Source organism: Hyperolius riggenbachi, chromosome 1 (assembly GCF_040937935.1).
Source record: "Hyperolius riggenbachi isolate aHypRig1 chromosome 1, aHypRig1.pri, whole genome shotgun sequence".
In the NCBI taxonomy this organism is placed as follows: Eukaryota; Metazoa; Chordata; class Amphibia; order Anura; family Hyperoliidae; genus Hyperolius; species Hyperolius riggenbachi.
In genome coordinates this window covers 684,911,605-684,930,106 of record NC_090646.1, presented here as the reverse complement: position 1 = coordinate 684,930,106, position 18,502 = coordinate 684,911,605, and the positions used below count along the sequence as shown (strand labels likewise).

Here is an 18,502-nt window from a genome sequence, read left to right as displayed (position 1 = left end):
AGCCCTGCTCTCAGCGTGGGGTAATGTAGGCAGGAAGTCACGACTCATGTGACATCGGGAAGAAAGAAGATCGTGGGAGCTGCGCGCCACAAGAAGGTCGGGACAGGAGGAGGTCGGGACAGGAGTTCTTCTGACTTTGGTGAGTAAATGTTTTTTTCTTTTTCAACAGGTGGTGCTGATTGTGGTCAGAACTGCTGAGGATTGTGCATATTGTGGTCAGAACTGCTGAGGATTGTGCATATTGTGGTCAGAACTGCTGAGGATTGTGCATATTGTGGTCAGATCTGCTGAGGATTGTGCATATTGTGGTCAGATCTGCTGAGGATTGTGCATATTGTGGTCAGATCTGCTGAGGATTGTGCATATTGGGGTCATATCTGCTGAGGATTGTGCATATTGGGGTCATATCTGCTAACGATTGTGCATATTGGGGTCATATCTGCTAACGATTGTGCATATTGGGGTCATATCTGCTAACGATTGTGCATATTGGGGTCATATCTGCTAACAAGTGTGCATATTGGGGTCATATCTTCTAACGATTGTGCATATTGGGGTCAGATCTGCCAACGATTGTCCATATTGGGGTCAGATCTGCCAAATTATTGAACGTGTTTCCGCCCTCATGCGGTCATGACCATGCCCATTTTTTGCCGCGGCGTGCTTCGTGCGCCGCAGGTTGTAGCTACACCCATTTTTTGCTTCGCGTGCTGCATGTCATCAGCTACCCCGGAAATTGGTCCAGCACCTGCATAGCACCCCCTAAAAAAAATTCCTGGAGCTGCCACTGATGCACGCACAGCTCATATCTCTGTGCCTGACATGCTGCATAAATTAGAAAGGGGCAGAAATAGGTGGAGAATGCAGTGATTAACACTGATAGAGGCAGAGCTACTGTGAACAGCTCTTCCTCGGAGCATATTCTACTAGTGATGTCGCGAACCTCCGATTTTCGGTTTGCGAACCTCCACAGAAAGTTCTGTTCGCGAAAAAGTTTGCGAACCGCAATAGACTTCAATGAAGAGGCAAACTTAAAAATTTAGAAACATTTCTACTGGCTGAAAAAATGATATTTCAAGAGATCTAATACCTGGAGGATCACCCTCCTCCCTCCACATTTCCCTCCTCCCGGAGAGAGGAGGGTCTCATCTGCCAGGGAATTATAGTATTTCAAAAGCCAGCTTACATACCATGGCTGGGAATTGAACCCAGGTCTCAGTGTATGGTAGGTAACTAACATATCCATTATACCACCAACACTACTAGCTGAAGTTAGCCTAGCATGTACCATTTATGCTCAATCCAAGAGAAAAATTAGACAAGACAAATAACATTTATACCACACTTTTCTCCTGGCAGACTCAAAGAGCTGCAGCCACTAGGGCACGCTCTATAGGCAGTAGCAGCGTTAGGAAGACTTGCCTAAGGTCTCCTACTGAATAGGCGCTGGCTTACTGAACAGACAGAGCCGAGATTCGAACCCTGGTCTCCTGTGTCAGAGGCAGAGCCCTTAACCATTACAACACCCAGCCACTGCTTAAGGATTTGTAGCCAGGCATGGCCTTGCCTTTTGTGTTCAACAGTTGTCAAGAGAAAAATTAGACAAGACAAATAACATTTATATCACGCTTTTCTCCTGGCGGACTCAAAGTGCCAGAGCTGCAGCCACTAGAGCACACTCTATAAGCAGTAGCAGTGTTAGGAAGACTTGCCTAAGGTCTAGAGATGTAGCGATCGGTTCGCCGGCAAACGGTTCCAGGCGAACTTTGGTGGTTCGCGTTCGCCTGCACCAGGCGAACTTTTACAGAAGTTCGATTCGCCCCATAATGCACTATGAGGGTCAACTTTGACCCTCTGCATCACAGTCAGCAGGCACATTGTAGCCATTCAGGCTACACTAAGCCCTGGAGTCCCACCCCCCCTTATATAAGGCAGGCTCCGGCGGCCATTAGCCTCACTTGTGTGCCTGCTAGTGACAGACTAGGGACAGCTGCTGCAGACTTGTTCTTCTAGGAACAGATTTTTTAGGTTCTGGGCTGCTTAGCTTGCTCCTGGCTGATTATTATTGCTTTTATAGCACCCCTCAACAGCTCTTTTCAGAGCTCATCCTGTGCTCTTTTTTTTGTTTTTTTTCTGTGTGTCAAACTGACACTTTTGTTGCATGCACAGCCTTGCTAATTCATAGTGTGTGTGCCACTGCCAGCAGCCCAGCACATTCAGTGACTACCTGTGTGTGTGACAGGGAGCTGCACATTGTACTACCCAGTACTGCATATACCCAGTACCTGTTGTGTTTTCTTAACCCACCTCATCACTGCATATACCCAGCTTTGTGTTGAGTGAACCCAGCTCGCTGCATCTAACTACCTGTTGTGTTGAGTGAACCCACCTCACTGCATCTAAGTACCTTTACTGTTCAGTGAACCCACCTTACTGCATCTAACTACCTGTTGTGTTGAGTGAACTCACCTCACTGCATCTAAGTACCTTTACTGTTCAGTGAACCCAGCTCACTGCATCTAACTACCTGTTGTGTTGAGTGAACCCACCTCACTGCATCTAAGTACCTTTACTGTTCATTGAACCCAGCTCACTGCATCTAACTACCTGTTGTGTTGAGTGAACCCACCTCACTGCATCTAAGTACTTTTACTGTTCAGTGAACCCACCTCACTGCATCTCACTACCTTTACTGTTCAGTGAACCCACCTCACTGCATCTAAGTACCTGTTGTGTTGAGTGAACCCACCTCACTGCATCTAACTACCTATTGTGTTGAGTGAACCCACCTCACTGCATCTAAGTACCTTTACTGTTCAGTGAACCCAGCTCACTGCATCTAACTACCTTTACTGTTCAGTGAACCCACCTCACTGCATATAACTACCTGTTATGTTGAGTGAACCCAGCTCACTGCATATACCTAGCATCCCCCTGAGATGGACAAAATGGAAAAACCAGGTAGAGGAAGAGGTAGAGGCAGACCCAGAGGAAGGCCACCAGGCACCGGCAGGTCTGTGCGAGGTGGTGTTGCTGTGATTTCATGCGGACCTGTCTCAAAATACAGTGCTCAGAAGAAGGCACGAGCCATCACTTCCCAAAATTGTGAGGACGTGGTTGAGTATTTAACACAGAACACCTCATCTCCCGCAGCCAGTGCCACCAGCGCTAGTACAAGCACCACATCCGCTGCATTTGACACTTCGCAGGAGTTATTTGGTGGTGGTGAAATCACTGATTCACAGCCACTACTGCAACAACAAGAAGAAGGCGCAGGTACACCACCTCTTACGTCTGAGTTAGGTGGTATAGTATGGACGTAACGTGTGAGGAGGGGGATGATGAACCACCTGAAGTTGGTGCAGTTGAGGAGGTGTCTGAGGAAAGTGAAGCTGGGCAGGAGGATTATGATCACGATTATACGGATGCCACGTATGTTCCCAGTAGTGGAGATGACCAGGGGGACAGTTCAGAGGGGGAGTCAGAGAGGAGTAAAAGGAGACGACTCCATGATAGAAGCAGAGGGAGTTCGTCCTCAGAAACAGCTGGGGGCAGTGTCCGGCGCAATGTATCGCCAGCTATGGACAGCCAGCCAACATGCCCTTCAACGTCAGCTGCTGATGCCACCGTAGCGCCATCACCCCAGGGGGGCTCATCGGTTTGGAATTTTTTTAACATGTGTGTCTCAGATCGGAGCAAAGCCATCTGTTGTCTCTGCCAGCAAAAATTGAGCCATGGAAAGGCCAACTCTCACGTAGGGACAAGTGCCTTACGAAGGCACCTGGAGAGAAGGCACAAACAGCTATGGCAAGAACACCTGAGGAAAAGCAGCACCCAAAAGACAAGCCACCCTCCTCCTCTTCCTCCTTCAGGTGCATCATCTTCATCCGCTTTCTCCCTTGCACCTTCACAGCCACCCTCCTCCACACCAACTCTTCCCTTGAGCGATTCCTTCTCCTTTGCCCACAGCAGTACCCAGCTGTCCGTGAAAGAAGTATTTGAGCGTAAGAAGCAAATGTCTGCCAGTCACCCTCTTGCCCGGCGTCTGACAGCTGGCGTGGCAGAACTATTAGCTCGCCAGCTATTACCATACAAGCTGGTGGAGTCGGAGGCTTTCCGTAAGTTTGTGGCCATTGGTACACCGCAGTGGAAGATACCAGGCCGCAATTATTTTTCACAAAAGGCCATACCCAAACTGTACCATGCAGTTGAGAGGCAAGTGGTGTCATCTATTGCGAAGAGCGTTGGGTCAGGGGTCCACCTGACCACGGATGCCTGGTCTGCCAAGCACGGGCAAGGCCGCTACATTACGTACACAGCCCATTGGGTCAACCTGGTGACCGATGGCAGCAAGCAGGGAGTACATGGCTGCGCAGTGGACCGACTTGTCACACCTCCACGGCTTGCAGGCAGGACTCCAGCCACCTCCTCTCCGCCTGCTACCACCTCTTCGCTGTCGTCATCCTCCTCCTCCTCCTCCATGGCTGGTGCCGCGATCTCCTCTCCAGCTACATAGCCCCCGCACCCCAGGGCCTATGCTGCATGCCAGGTACGACGGTGTCACGCAGTGTTAGACATGTCTTGCCTGAAAGCGGAGAGTCACACTGGAACAGCTCTCCTGGCTGCTCTTAACAAACAGGTGAAGCAATGGCTGACCCCGCACAAGCTTGAGATCGGCAACGTGGTGTGTGACAATGGCAGCAATCTCATTTCTGCGTTGAATTTGGGAAAGCTGACACACGTACCCTGCATGGCACATGTGCTGAATCTGGTCGTGCAAAGATTTGTGTCCAAGTACCCAGGCTTAGAGGACGTCCTGAAGCTGGCCAGAAAGTTGAGTGGGCATTTCAGGCGCTCTTACACGGCCATGGCACGCTTTGCGGACATTCAGCGTAGAAACAACTTGCCGGTGAGACGCCTGATTTGCGATAGCCCGACTCGCTGGAATTCCACCCTGCTGATGTTCTCTCGCCTGCTAGACCAGGAGAAAGCCGTCACCCAGTACCTGTATCATTACAGTACAAGGACACAATCTGGGAGGATGGGGATGTTGTGGCCCAACAACTGGACACTGATGCGAAATGCATGCAGGGTCATGGAGCCCTTTGAGGAGGTGACCAAACTGGTGAGTCGCGCTGAGGGCACCATCAGCGACTTGATCCCCTACGCCTACTTCCTGGAGCGTGCCGTGCGTAGAGTGGTGGATACAGCTGTGGAGGAGCGTGAACGAGAACAGTTACAGCAGCAGGAGTCGTGGGAGCGATTTACATCCGAACCCAATGTTTCCACAACACCTGCGGCAGCACAGAGGGGGGAGGAGGAGGAGGAAGAAGAGGAGTCGTGTGGGGAAGGAGAGGAGTCAGACTCTGATGATGGTGATGAGGAAGGTGTCTCTGTGGAGGAGGAAGAGGCGGCGGAAGAAGAACAACCGCGGCAGCCGTCACAGGGGGCTTCTGCTGCTCCACGTTCCCGTGGTATTGTTCGTGGCTGGGGGGAGGAAGAGGAGTTGCGTCCCGTCACTGAGGAAGAGCAAGAGGAGATGGAGGGTACATCTGCATCCAGCTTAGTGCAGATGGCCTCTTTCATGTTGTCCAGCCTGTTGAGGGACCCCCGTATCAAAAAACTCAAGGCGAATGAACTGTACTGTGTGGCCACGCTACTAGACCCTCGGTACAGGCACAAAGTGGCGGACCTGTTACCAACTCAACACAAGGCGGAAAGGATGCAGCACTTGCAGAACAAGATGTCGATGATGCTTTACAATGCGTTTAAGGGTGATGTGGCTGCACAACGCAATCAAGGTACCACTGGCAGTAACCCTCCTCCTCCCAAGTCCACGCAGGCAAGGACAGGACGCTCCAGCGATCTCGGGGTGATGTCGGACATGCGGACATTCTTTAGTCCAACTCCTCGCCATAGTCCTTCTGGATCCACCCTCCACCAACGCCTGGACTGGCAGGTAGCCGACTACCTGGCCTTGAGTGTGGATGTAGACACTGCGAGCAGCGACGATGAACCCTTGGACTACTGGTTGCGCAGGCTTGACCTGTGGCCAGAGCTGTCCCAATTTGCCCATCCCCATTGAAGTCTTGCGGTTCGCAAACTTTTCCGCGAACCGAACCTTCCGCGAAGGTTCGCGAACCGAAAATCAGAGGTTCGCGACATCTCTACTAAGGTCTCTTACTGAATAGGTGCTGGCTTACTGAACAGACAGAGCCGAGATTTGAACCCTGGTCTCCTGTGTCAGAGGCAGAGACCTTAACCATTACACCATCCAGCCACTGCTTAAGGATTTGTAGCCAGGTATGGCCTTGCCTTTTGTGTTCAACAGTTGTCCAAAGAGAACCCCAGATAGCCAGGTAGATTCATCTCTCTCTCTCTCTCTCTCTCTCTCTCTCTCTCTCTCTCTCTCTCTCTCTCTCTCTCTCTCTCTCTCTAGTAGGGATGGTCACCGCTTTCCACGGAATTGTATTTTTGAGCATAAATGGTACATGCTAGGCTGGCTTCAGCATGTAGTGTTGGTGGTACAGTGGCTTCTAGCCTCTGATTAGTATGGCTTAAGGTGCGTACACACATGCGACTATAGTCGTTTGAAACGATCATTCCCCGATCATTTCAAACGACGATCGTTTAAAAAAAAAGCAACCAACGACCATTAAGTCTAACGACGGACGAGCTAGATCGTTAAAAACAAACGATCTATCTTGGCGGATTTTTTCCAACGACGATCGTTTGCAAAAGTAGTACATCGTTGGAAACAGTCGTTCGTACTAGGCTTGACATGCGCATTTCGCTATTTCTCCTTGGAACTTTTCATTTTTGTGCGCAAGCGCAACAGTTGTTTTATGTGATGTAACGTTCGTTCTAACGATGAGATCGTTACACACCTTTAAAAACTAACTTTACTTAGGTCATTCTTTCTTCAATTAAAAGTTTGTTCGTCGTTCACAACGAACAATCGTTGTCGCATGTGTGTACGTAGCTTAAGTGTAGAATGAGTTCAGGTGTTTTCATTTCTAGGATTTTTAAACATTGATTAAAAGTATAAATTCATTTTAAATATAATGAAAATATATATGTAATTCGTTTAAGGATAAATCTTACAAATTGTATGCAATTTTTATACAGATTTCTAATAACACTCTTCTCTTCTCCTTCAGGTTGCAGAGTATTAATGTATCCTCTAGTTGCTGCCCCCACCTGGCATCTGGGATACGGAATAACCAGACTCTGAGGTGGCTGGACCTGTCATATAACCGTCTGTGGGGTCCTGAATTCGGTGACCTGATGGCGGTTCTACCAACAAGCCAGATAAAGGAATTAGTGTGAGTATAACAGCCCTGATTGCAGCAGAGATCAGCAGAGTTACAGTATTTCCATGTATTTCATCACCATATTCCATTTTCACATAGTGACTATTCCAATTTCCCAATAGTGACTAGAGATGTTGCAAACCTAGAATTTTCTGTTTGCAAATGGCGAACATGAACTTCCGAAAATACAGAATCTGGCGAACCGCCATAGACTTAAATAAACAGGCAAATTTTAAAACCTACAAATACTGTTTCTAGCCAGGGATGGTTGTAGTCAGCCAACTTCGCTACGCTGGAACTACGCGTAGTTTTATGCAATTACACTTCTCCAAACGACGGCTTTAAAATCAAATATTCGTTTCGCATGCATTTTGTAGACTACGCGTTAAAATACGCAATTATGCGTAGTGTTTGCGGATGCTTATGCCTGGATGCAGAAAATTTTAAGCATTAATTCCTTAAATGCTTATACTGGAAACTCGTGAATACTTTCCCCTTTCCAATGCATAAATTTGTAAGCATACAAGTGTACGCGGAAATTAGCCCTGAGTAACGTGTCGGGCGTTTTGTCAATGTTTGTATAAATTGTTAAAAATAAATATAAAATCAAAAATGTAAATGTAATGCTCCTGGGAAAAACATAGGAGGAGCTAAAGATACAAACACACGCCTAACTGTATGAGTTAGTTATTCGAGGTTTTACAGTACTGGTTTAAACATGTAAATAAACGTAGACCAATTTATAAAAATATCAATTTAATATCAAATATTACAATATCAAAACAATATAAAATTGCACTTTTGAATTAACACAAGACTCGTAAGGTTATCCTATAATGAGCAATGAGCTGGATAATATAATTTCAGTAAAACATCAAAATGTTATTATACTTATTTACCAATACAAAAAGCTTAAACCAATTAGCAGTCAACTCAAATACAGTACAGAGCTATGACTCATCAAATATGGCCGCCGGCCATGTTACCACAGAATTTGTGGTGACAAGATGGCTGAATCGATCAAAAACAAAATGGCTGCTATCAAAACAAAATGGCTGCTATCAAAAACAAAATGGCTGCTATTAAAAATCAAAATTGCGCAGTCAAAATCAAAATTGCGCTATCCAAAATAAAATGGCTGATGTCAGCTATACCATACAATATGACACATTTAGGATGACTCAGTGGATATAATGACTGGGCGTTGCCCCACAATTGATATGCAATCAACTATAAATGACAGGAATTTTCCCTCTGTCTACACTTTAACCTCCGCTGGCCTGTGTTACTACACAGAGCAAGCGGGTAACATATATAGATTTTGGAATAAAATATCTATTGAGTCATCCTAAACCTTGCTAGGCGTGGCCTGCACATACTGCGGCAAAATATCAAAATATCAATACTTAGAGGAGGTAGCTTGAAATCTCTAGCGCTTTTATCCAAAACAAGTTATGGCATTCACAGTCAGCGATTCTTGAACGATTGATTGTGTTTATCTAAAGAAAAGATTCCCACTGAATGGGTTTTATCAAATATATGGAAAGGGCAATTCCTGTGCACTGGAAGAGCCCACTCCCTTTGGCTATAAATGACTATAAACTTAAGAAAGACAATTGTCAATAAATCAAAAGTTCAGATATTCGTGCTGTGATAAGCCATATGACTAAAAAGAAAAATCAGAACTGGGTTCAAGTATAGTCACCAAGATGGCCTCTGGGGCGTGTTCCTTTAGGCGTGGCTGCTTGCGATCATTCAGATGGCATGGATCCCCTATGTCCTGGTCTGCTCAGATCTCCTGATGGTCTCCTCAGATCTCTATTGAATGCCCTCTCTCTTCTTAAACTCATCACTAGCTGTGATCCTGCCCAGGAGATCAAATCTCCCAGCCTATCACTGGGCAGTGGGAGTGATCGATGGGAGTCTCCTGTGACTAATCTTTAACCCAAGTGTAATACTGGATTTCACCCTCTGGAGGTGCTGTTGGATAACTAATCGCACTTTTAAGGTGATATGTGTCAAAACTAAAAACATTTTGATTGTGTTTTATTATAGCCCACAGTGAATAAATCAATGTTATAAATATTCATATCTTATGGATAGCTGATCTGGATGGGATCACTGGTTATGTTTTATAACACAGTGACAGTTTCTACCATATTTAAGATAGATTTGATGTGATCCAAAAATCATAGTGCTATATTTAAAAATCACCATAGATTTCTCCTTATAACACCTTGGGCATGTCAGCAGAGTTTTATATCTCTATCCATTAATATGATGGTCTACAGTGCAACAAGGGTAACATTATAACATTTCCATATCATTCTAGATATAGTCATTCAAAGAATGTTGATATGTTGATGTTTGGTGACTCATCCTAGCTTGGTCTATCCATTAACTAAGGAACCTGTTTTTCTCAGCTGACACCGTCTACCCTTCACAATGAGGACATCTGGATTTACTTGGATTAAGGTGTAGTCATTCACACAAAGGGGTTTGAGCAATTGCACACAAAAACTGGTTCATTTACAAACAAAAGTTAGTGAAGGTTTGTCTCTTTCATTGTTCTCTTGTTTGGCCATTGTTTGTCCTAGCAAGGTAACTGTGTTATCTATTGCAAATAGCACATCAGCTGAGTGCCTGTTTTTCATGGCTAACCTCACCTTATAGCCACAGACAATGCAATTCAGCATTACAAGTCATATTAAAATAAGCCAGATATATATTTCTAAATATTCAATGCATCTATGTTAACTAGAATCACCATACATTAAGAAGTCTTTGTCTCCTGTACCTTAGGAAAGGAAATATTAGATTTATTTCTATTTGATCATGCGCAGTTCAGTTTATCGGAAAAACGATATTCCGCCATATGGAAATCTTGACACATCCCCCTTTTTTCCATAATGTTTCACAACGTGTGAACTTTTTGGAAAGAACAACAAGGATTATTAAACGTTTTTCGTTGCTTCATTCCTGTGGGAACGCGTTGCGAACAAAACTTCATGTTTTGTATTTGTAATCCAAGTATGAAAGGGAAAAATGGACTTTAAAACATTGTCTTCATCATATTGAAGTTCATGTTTCACGCTTCAAGAAAAATAAACTTGGCAAATGATACTCCGGCTGTAAACAAACAGGTTTCCTCTTGCTGCAAAGGTAGCAAACAGCAACTGTAACAGCGATGAACTGCTTTGGCCTTTGACTTAAACAAAAGGGCTTTCCGGATTTGCTTTAAAATTTGAACAACTCACTCCTGTGAGTATCTGGTGTGCAACAGGTATCAGACTTGCATCTCCATCAAATGGACCTCGGATACCTCAGCTCGTCATTCAACGACACATCGCGGGTTTAGGCTCATCTGGACCCTCTAGGATAGGAACCTCTATCTGGTCATGATGAACTCCGCTGTATCCGGTAACATCACGAATGCTGGACCTGGCACCACACTTGGCTCGGCACTCTTCCCCCAGACTAGGATTGCGTAAAGGATGGCAATCGTCAGATGGGACATCTTTGCGCCGGATTGGACTCTTTGTGTCAAATGTCAATATGGGTTCTAGTAGAGATTAACACATCGTTAGGTATACCTGTCAGGAGAAAAATAATTTGTTAGCACACATTTCCAGATTGCTCAATTCTCCGTAGCTGTGAGCTAGGGTGACATATACGCAGTTGATTAATATGCACCCATTTTTCAACAAAGTCATCCCCCTTAGGGATTTTAACCTTGTAAACCACAGGAGACAATTTATCAGTGATTGGATATGGGCCCTTCCATGAAGGGAGGAACTTCCTTTCCTTTACCTGGTCTCTGGCAAAATTATACAGATAAACCTTATTGTCAATCTGATACTCCTTTTGTGTAGTTTTGAGGTCATAGTACATTTTCGTACTGACTGCGGCTTTTTCGATGTTTCTTTGAGCAAATGCAAAGGCATGCTGGAGGTGCTTTCGTAAGTTCTCCACGTATTGATGTGCAGTAGTTGCATTCATCAAGTTGTGATCTGAGGTTTTGTAAAGCAAATGCTGGGGTAACACCATCTTTCTACCTGTGAGCATCTCAAATGGAGAAAGTTTGGTTGCTGCGCTTGGAGTAGCTCTAATAGCCATGAGAACTAATGGCAGCTTGACGTCCCAGTCTTTACCTGATTCGCTAACAAATTTTTTCAGGATATTTACGATAGATTGATTGTACCGCTCCACTCCACCACTAGAGGCTGGTCGGTAAGCTATGTGTAGCTTCCGTTTTACCCCTAGGATTTCCCACATTTTGGTCATTACTTCACTGGTGAAGTGACTTCCGCGATCGGATTCGATACGCTGGGGGAGACCAAATCGGGAAAATACGTGGTTAATGAGCAGTGATGCGCACACACTAGAACTGCATGTTTTACTCGGTAGACATTCTACCCATTTAGTGAATAAACATGTTACAGTCAACATGTATCGATTTCCCTTTGAGGACGTTGTTACTGGTCCAATGAAATCAATCTGGATGTCTGACCATGGCATGGCTATGCCTCTTTTCATCAGCGGTGCCCTGTGAGTGGGACCTTGTGGCTGGAATTGAGGACATATCAAACACCCTTGACAATATGTCCTGACATCCTGTAACATGTGTGGCCAGTAAGCGTAGTCCCTTAATAACTCATACGTTATTTTCTCTCCTCGATGACCAGCTGTCGGGGCATCATGAGCATGTTGCAACATTAAACCCCAAAATGCTGCGGGTACTACCCATTGCGTAATACCGTTTTTCGAGGTTCGTATCAGCAAGCCATCTTGTAATGAAAATTGTGACACACCTTTCATCAGAATTCGTAATTCCTCGTTGTCCCTGCAGTCTTCCACGGTGATGGGATAATCCTGTGGACTTTCAATGTGTTTATAAAACAAACCAATAACGGGATCCCCTTTTGGCTTGCAATGAGATCCTCACTAGGAGAATCTTGACTCCACATTGCCACACTGGGTTGAGATTCCTTTTGGGCCTGCCCCCTAGTGGTGACATTTACTTCGATAGTTCCCATGAGGTCATTGATATCGAAGATTTCACCATCAATGGCTGCTTTCTTAGCGAGGGAATCTGCTAAATCGTTCCCATCTTTATCAGCGCCAGGGTGTTTCGAATGACCCCTTACCTTTTTCCAATAAATGGTAAGACCGTGGGTATTAACCAGTTCATCAATTTGACAAAACAATTTACCATGTTTGACTGGCTTTTTGTTACTCCTTGTCATGCTAGTTCTTTTCCAACTGGGAAAATATTCCACAAAACTGTTCCGAACATACTCAGAATCTGTTATCAAAACAAACTCCTTAAGGTCATGTTCGATAGCCATTTGTATAGCTTTATACACGGCAGCAAGTTCCGCGACCTGGCTACTTTTGGGACCAATTTTGTATCCCGCAGATATCTCTGGAAATATGTTATTCCATATGATACCGATACCTGCAACCAGCATCTTTTCATCTCCTTTTGTGTGAAAAGAACAGCCGTCAACATATGCACATGGTAGTGATTTGCAATATTCCTCTTCATAGGATTTATATGGAAATAAAGATTGCTCTTCCAGAAAATCATTTTCTGGTGGCTTATCTTTATGTTCCACATGAGTACAATCATGGAGTTCAGCTAATCCTTGAGCAACTGGATTTTTAGTATCCTGTTTATATTTGATTTCCAATGGCCATCCCATTAGGGACATTGTCCATGCGGTTATCCTACTGTTTGACAGGTTACCTTCTTTTATTTGATCACTCTGTAAATATTGTAGTGATTGGTGTGCAGTTTCCACAATGATCTTTTCACCTTGAATAAAACTTCTGAAATACTGCAAAGCCCACACAGTTGCTAATAATGCCTTCTCGCAATTATTAAATTTGATTTCAACTGGTGATAGTGATTTACTGGCATAAGCAATTATTTTATTCAGCCTTTCTTGCTTTTGGAAAAGAACTGCACTTACACTCTTGTCGGTAAAACCTGTTTCAACATAGAAGGGTTTACCACCTTCTGGATAAGCAAGGCATGGGGCCTGTATGAGTCTTGTTTTAAGCTCAGATACAGCTTGTTCATGGCATTCATTCCATTCCCATTGTACTCCTTTCTTTAGCAGCTGCAATAGCGGCTTTGTAATCTCAGCATAGTTATCTATGAACTTGCGAGAATAATTCATCATCCCCAGGAATGATCTCAGTTCCTTGAGATTTGTGGGGGACCTCGTATTTTTGATTGCTTCCACTTTCTTTTTCTGTGGATTGATTCCTTCTGCAGTAATTTCATGTCCTAGGAAATTTACCTTAGATCGGCACCATTGAGCTTTCTGTAGGGAAAGCTTAACACCTGCTTCTCTTAGTTGATTCAATACATATCTCAACTCTGAAATATGTTCCTCAAAGATTGTACTTTTGATAAGGATATCATCGACATAAGTCAGGGTACCTCGTTCAGCTGCATCAGGCATTGCTTTGTGCATGAACACAGCAAACTCGTGGCCTGCGTTGATGTATCCGAAAGGCGTACGGGTCCACGCAAATTGTCTGTTACCGAAGGTAAACGCCAGTTTGTATTGATCCCTTTCATCCACTTTAATTGTCCAATATCCTTGTGCGCAGTCAAGGGCTGTGAATATTTTAGACCCTTGGATTTGCGCCAAGCATTGGTCAATATATGGTACAGGCCAACCAGACATGTAGACACGTTTGTTTAACTGTCTCAAGTCTGAGCATAGACGGAACTGACCATTTGGTTTAAGAACTCCGAGTACTGGATGATTGAAGGAGCTGTGTACTGGTCGGATAATACCTTTCTTTTCCAGGTTCTTAACAATTTCCGATAGTGACTCATAAGCTGCTAGCGGAAGTCGATATTGTTTGATAAACACAGGGGGTGCATCTGGATCAGTCAGGATTCTCGTAACATGCAGGTTAGTTTCCCCACAGTCATAAGAGTCCTTGGCAAACATCTCCTGGAAATCCCAGAATAGTTGCCTTAGCTGCTGTCGTTCTGATTCATTAGAACATCCATCAGCTATAGAGAGCTGTTCTTCCACCCGTTCCTGAAATTCTGGGAAAATCTCAGGTTGACCTACCTCATAAGCTTCTTCAAGCCTATTAGTTAAGTCATTTGGGGTGTAACATGCTTGATCCTTACCCTGCTGAAGTGATTGATACTCACTTTCATTCATCTCATGGTTAAAAATCAATGATGTTTCCTCGACATGACATGTACCTTCCTCAGGACTGAAAGGATAAACAGAGTGTATGCTGAACAATCCTTCAGGTGTTGAGAAATATTGTTGGTCCACTATTTGTTCTTCTGTCAAATATTCATCAGGTATTAATCCAATGACTTCATTTTGGAATCCAAAAGTGTAATATTCTGAGTCAATGGCTAAGCCAATCATTGTATCCTCCTGTAACGTGATACTATGAGGGCTCATGTTTTGCGTGACCATGTATAATGGTTCCTGATGAATATTTATTAGGGGAATTGGTTTTACCTTCAACCCCAATTGTTGCATCCGATTGGATAAACAAATCAATGCATCTGCATTTTTCATCTTTTGCCCCTTCTTTACTTGAATGGGTAAGAGAAATGATTTACAACCTTCAGGGATTTTTACTTTTTCAGCGACAGTGATATCCACTGCATATGGTATTCGCTGTCCCCATCTCAGTGCTTGTTCTCTATCCTGGAATTCCTCTGGGTTTCCGGATAATTTGGACCACAGAACATCATTAACCAGATCAACCTGTATGGCAAATCGGTGAATAATGTCGTTTCCTAGGTACATTTGGTACTGTGGTTCCTTTAACACACTGAAGACATGTTTTGCAGATTTGTTTCCTAGAGACACAGATAAAATGCATTTTGCAATCACATTATGACTCTGGTTATCGTTATCCAGATCGTGGATCCATTCCTGTGTGGAAATGAATTTGATTACCTGAGGGTCTGTAACCTGCTTCAGCAGTCCTAGGCTTATGTAGCTGGCCTCGGATTTGAGATCCAACTTGGCATATTTTACCCGAGCAATATTATTTACCTGCACGGGAACCAGCACATTGTCATTGGTTTTCTCGATTTTAACCAATGCTTGTGTATGGCTGGTTATGCCTGCCACTTCCTGACTTCCCCCTTTAAGGGCAATAGTTAATACATCATCCTCCAGAATTATTTTATCAATTTTATCCTTTTGGATATTTATGATATGGAAAGATGTATCAATATTTTGTTCGGGTTTACCGTTTTTCAGGATAGTGACTTCTGGTATCTGACTGTTTCGGAAATGGATTTCAACAGAGTTAGGTCTTTCCTCAATCGTATGGCAGCTGCGTTGCAGTTGTGCATTGCTGGAGCGCTCAAAAGCAATTGGAGTATTGACTTGAGCCCATATTGCTTCATTTATGAAGTCAATTATGGAATTTAGTTGTTTGAGCAGATCAATTCCAATGATCAATCTATCATATGGAAGATCAACAATCAAAGTTGGATGTTTAATGACCTTTTTACCGATCTTATATGTCAGCCAGGATGTGCCTTTTACTTGTAAACTATTACCACCAACGCTTATCAGCGCACCGTCAAAGGCTTTTAATCTTGGCTTCCTTTGTGATGAATCCAAGATCTGCTGGTAATAGTTAAAAGAGAGAATAGTGACCTGGGAACCGGTATCCAGTAAACCTGGGATCGGTCCGATACATCCATCTTGTAGATGGGTATCGATAAAATACCGGCCATCTACCTGTTCAAGATTGCAAAGAAAATTGGAATGTTTTTCCATTTGTTGCTTCAGAGAATGATCTCTCTGCAGCGTCAGGGTATTAGGAACTTGTTCCTCCTGATTCTGCCTGCAAGGCATTTGGGTTCCCATGGATTCTACCGATGGGACAATCTGAACAGAGGGTACTTCACGCTCTGGCTCACATGACACAGTATCACACATTTGTGGTGAAATATCATGAACATTAGACTTCCCTTCCTCGACCTGGGGTAGGTCGGTACAATGCACATCATTTTCATTAATCGTATTTAGTACTGCCATATCCATTTCCGTACAGTGATTTGTCTCGGTTTCCTTTAGTTGGCAGAGCTGGGCCCTGCCTCCCCAGCTAAAAAATCCTCATGCTGTCTTCCTGCAGATCCCTGAGCCAACTTACCCATCATGTCACTCAGCTTGTTCACTTGATCGACAAGCTGATCAAACCTATTAGGTCGGCGAGGGTTCTGGTTCCGGGGATCATTTCTGTTCCCTGCGGGTGATCCACTCCTAGGTGAGTTAGGTGGTGATCTACCCCTAGGTGAGTTAGGTGGGCCCTGTCTCCTTTCCCACTGCTGCCTGGGTCGGTTATCCCACCGACTATATCCTTGGGGACGCCTGTACCCCTGGGGTTCTCTATACCCCTGGTAACCTCTGTACCCCTGGTTACCCTGGTTTCCTTGGTAACCCTGGTATCCTTGATACCTGCGATTAAACCGAGGACGGTAGTCCTGGTTTCCAGAGCCTGAGCTATCCCTGTCTGACCCTTTAGGATTTTGGGGCCTATTTCGATTTGGATTTTGTTGCTGTCTTTGGCCCTGCTGGATAGGTACTTTTGCAGGAGGTATTTTCTTCTGCTGGGATTCAAGGTTTAGGTCCGCTTTCACTTTGGTTTCTTCTACTCTGCGTTCTGGGTACTTTTTGTTATTTCTCCCACTTACATTGGAACTCCCACTGATATTGAACAGCAGGGTTGCTGAGGTAACCATTTTCTCTAGGGGGTTTCCGAAGTCTAATTCATTGGCCATGCTTAACTTTATTTGGGTAGGCAATGCATCATAATATGCCTGTTTAAAATCGAGAGACTCCCAGTTAGGATTCCGATATGCCAAACTGTAAGAGTTTTTTAGCACGGAGAGGAATTCTCGGGGGCTCTGATCGGGTCGACAAGTAAGTCGATACACATCTCGTTTTGCTTCTGAGATAGTGCGATACGGCCCAAACTCAAGCTTCACTTCGTGTGAAACTGCTTGCCATCTAATGATACCTCGCTCCTTGAATGAGGTGAAATGGTGGCGGTATCTGTCATCAAAAACCCATGGGAGAAATCTGATCCTGTCTGCTTCAGACAGATTTAAAGAGTCCATGGTGGATTCATACAACTCTAGGTGGGATGCTATTTGCGCTGAACCCTTTTTAGTGAACTTTGGCACAGCGGTGTTTAGGAATTTTATGATGCTGGCCGAGCTCTGTTTTTCTTGGGGGTACTGATTATTTCCCCTATTTGAATCCGCTCTATACGTACCTTTTCCCCTTCTTGGGATAGGGCTGGATTCTCGCTTTCTCTCATCAGCCTCAAATTCATCTGAATCAATATCAGCAAGGGAGTCGTGACCTTTATGGGAATCATTATACCTAGGGGCCCTCATTTGCATATCTCTCTCTGGAGAGGAATCCAAATGTCGATCTTTAGGGACCCTTGTACTGTCATCTATCATGGTATTCATGGCTTTGCATGCCTCCTCCATACGATTCAACATGCCTTGCATTTTTGGGTCATATGGAGTGAGTTTTGGCGGGCAAGGGCTGGATGTTCTATCGAATCTACCTGCCTGACAGTCTTTGAAGTATTGTTCTTGCAATGCTTCAAAATCCTTTTTGAGTCTGCGATAAATTTTAAGGCTATCTTCAGCTTCAATTTCCATGCTTGTAATCATTGCTTCTTTGTCTGAAATGTCTGCCAACAATTTGAAATTACTAGACTCCACTGTCTTAACATTTGACTCTGCATCCTGTAATTGAGAGGTCAAAGATTGGACGTTTGATTCCGTCTCTTGCAATTGGGATCTCAACTGTACAATCTCTTTTTTTCTAGATTGTGAAAGGATATTTACTTCTAATAACCCATATAACACAGAAGGTAGGGCACCTAACAACCTCTTCTTCAGTTCGGAATCTGAAGTTATTGTGGTCATACATGATAGGTAATGATCAAACGTACCTTTAGATTGAAATATACAATCAACTTCCTGTTTTATACATTTTCTTATTCTGCCTATCCAGTCATCTACTTCCTCATTATATTTTAGCTGTATAAATACGAATTCCACAATTTTCCGGAACATCTGTTCCAAATGAAGTTCTGAATCACTACTTGCAGCACTCATGATTCAATAGCCAATGCAATAAAACCAGCTC

At 44.2% G+C, this 18,502-nt stretch overlaps 1 protein-coding gene across 5 annotated transcripts in view; it reads left to right on the top strand.

Moving 5' to 3' along the window:
- The window catches only part of LOC137532579 (NACHT, LRR and PYD domains-containing protein 3-like), a 1,034,343-nt gene that overhangs the window by 601,443 nt on the left and 414,398 nt on the right, over positions 1 to 18,502 (top strand). For all 5 annotated transcript variants that reach the window (XM_068253266.1, XM_068253275.1, XM_068253249.1 and 2 more), the window contains one exon: positions 7,161 to 7,325. In XM_068253266.1, the coding sequence (XP_068109367.1) occupies positions 7,161 to 7,325 (165 nt within the window). The remainder of the gene's footprint in view (positions 1 to 7,160; positions 7,326 to 18,502) is intronic.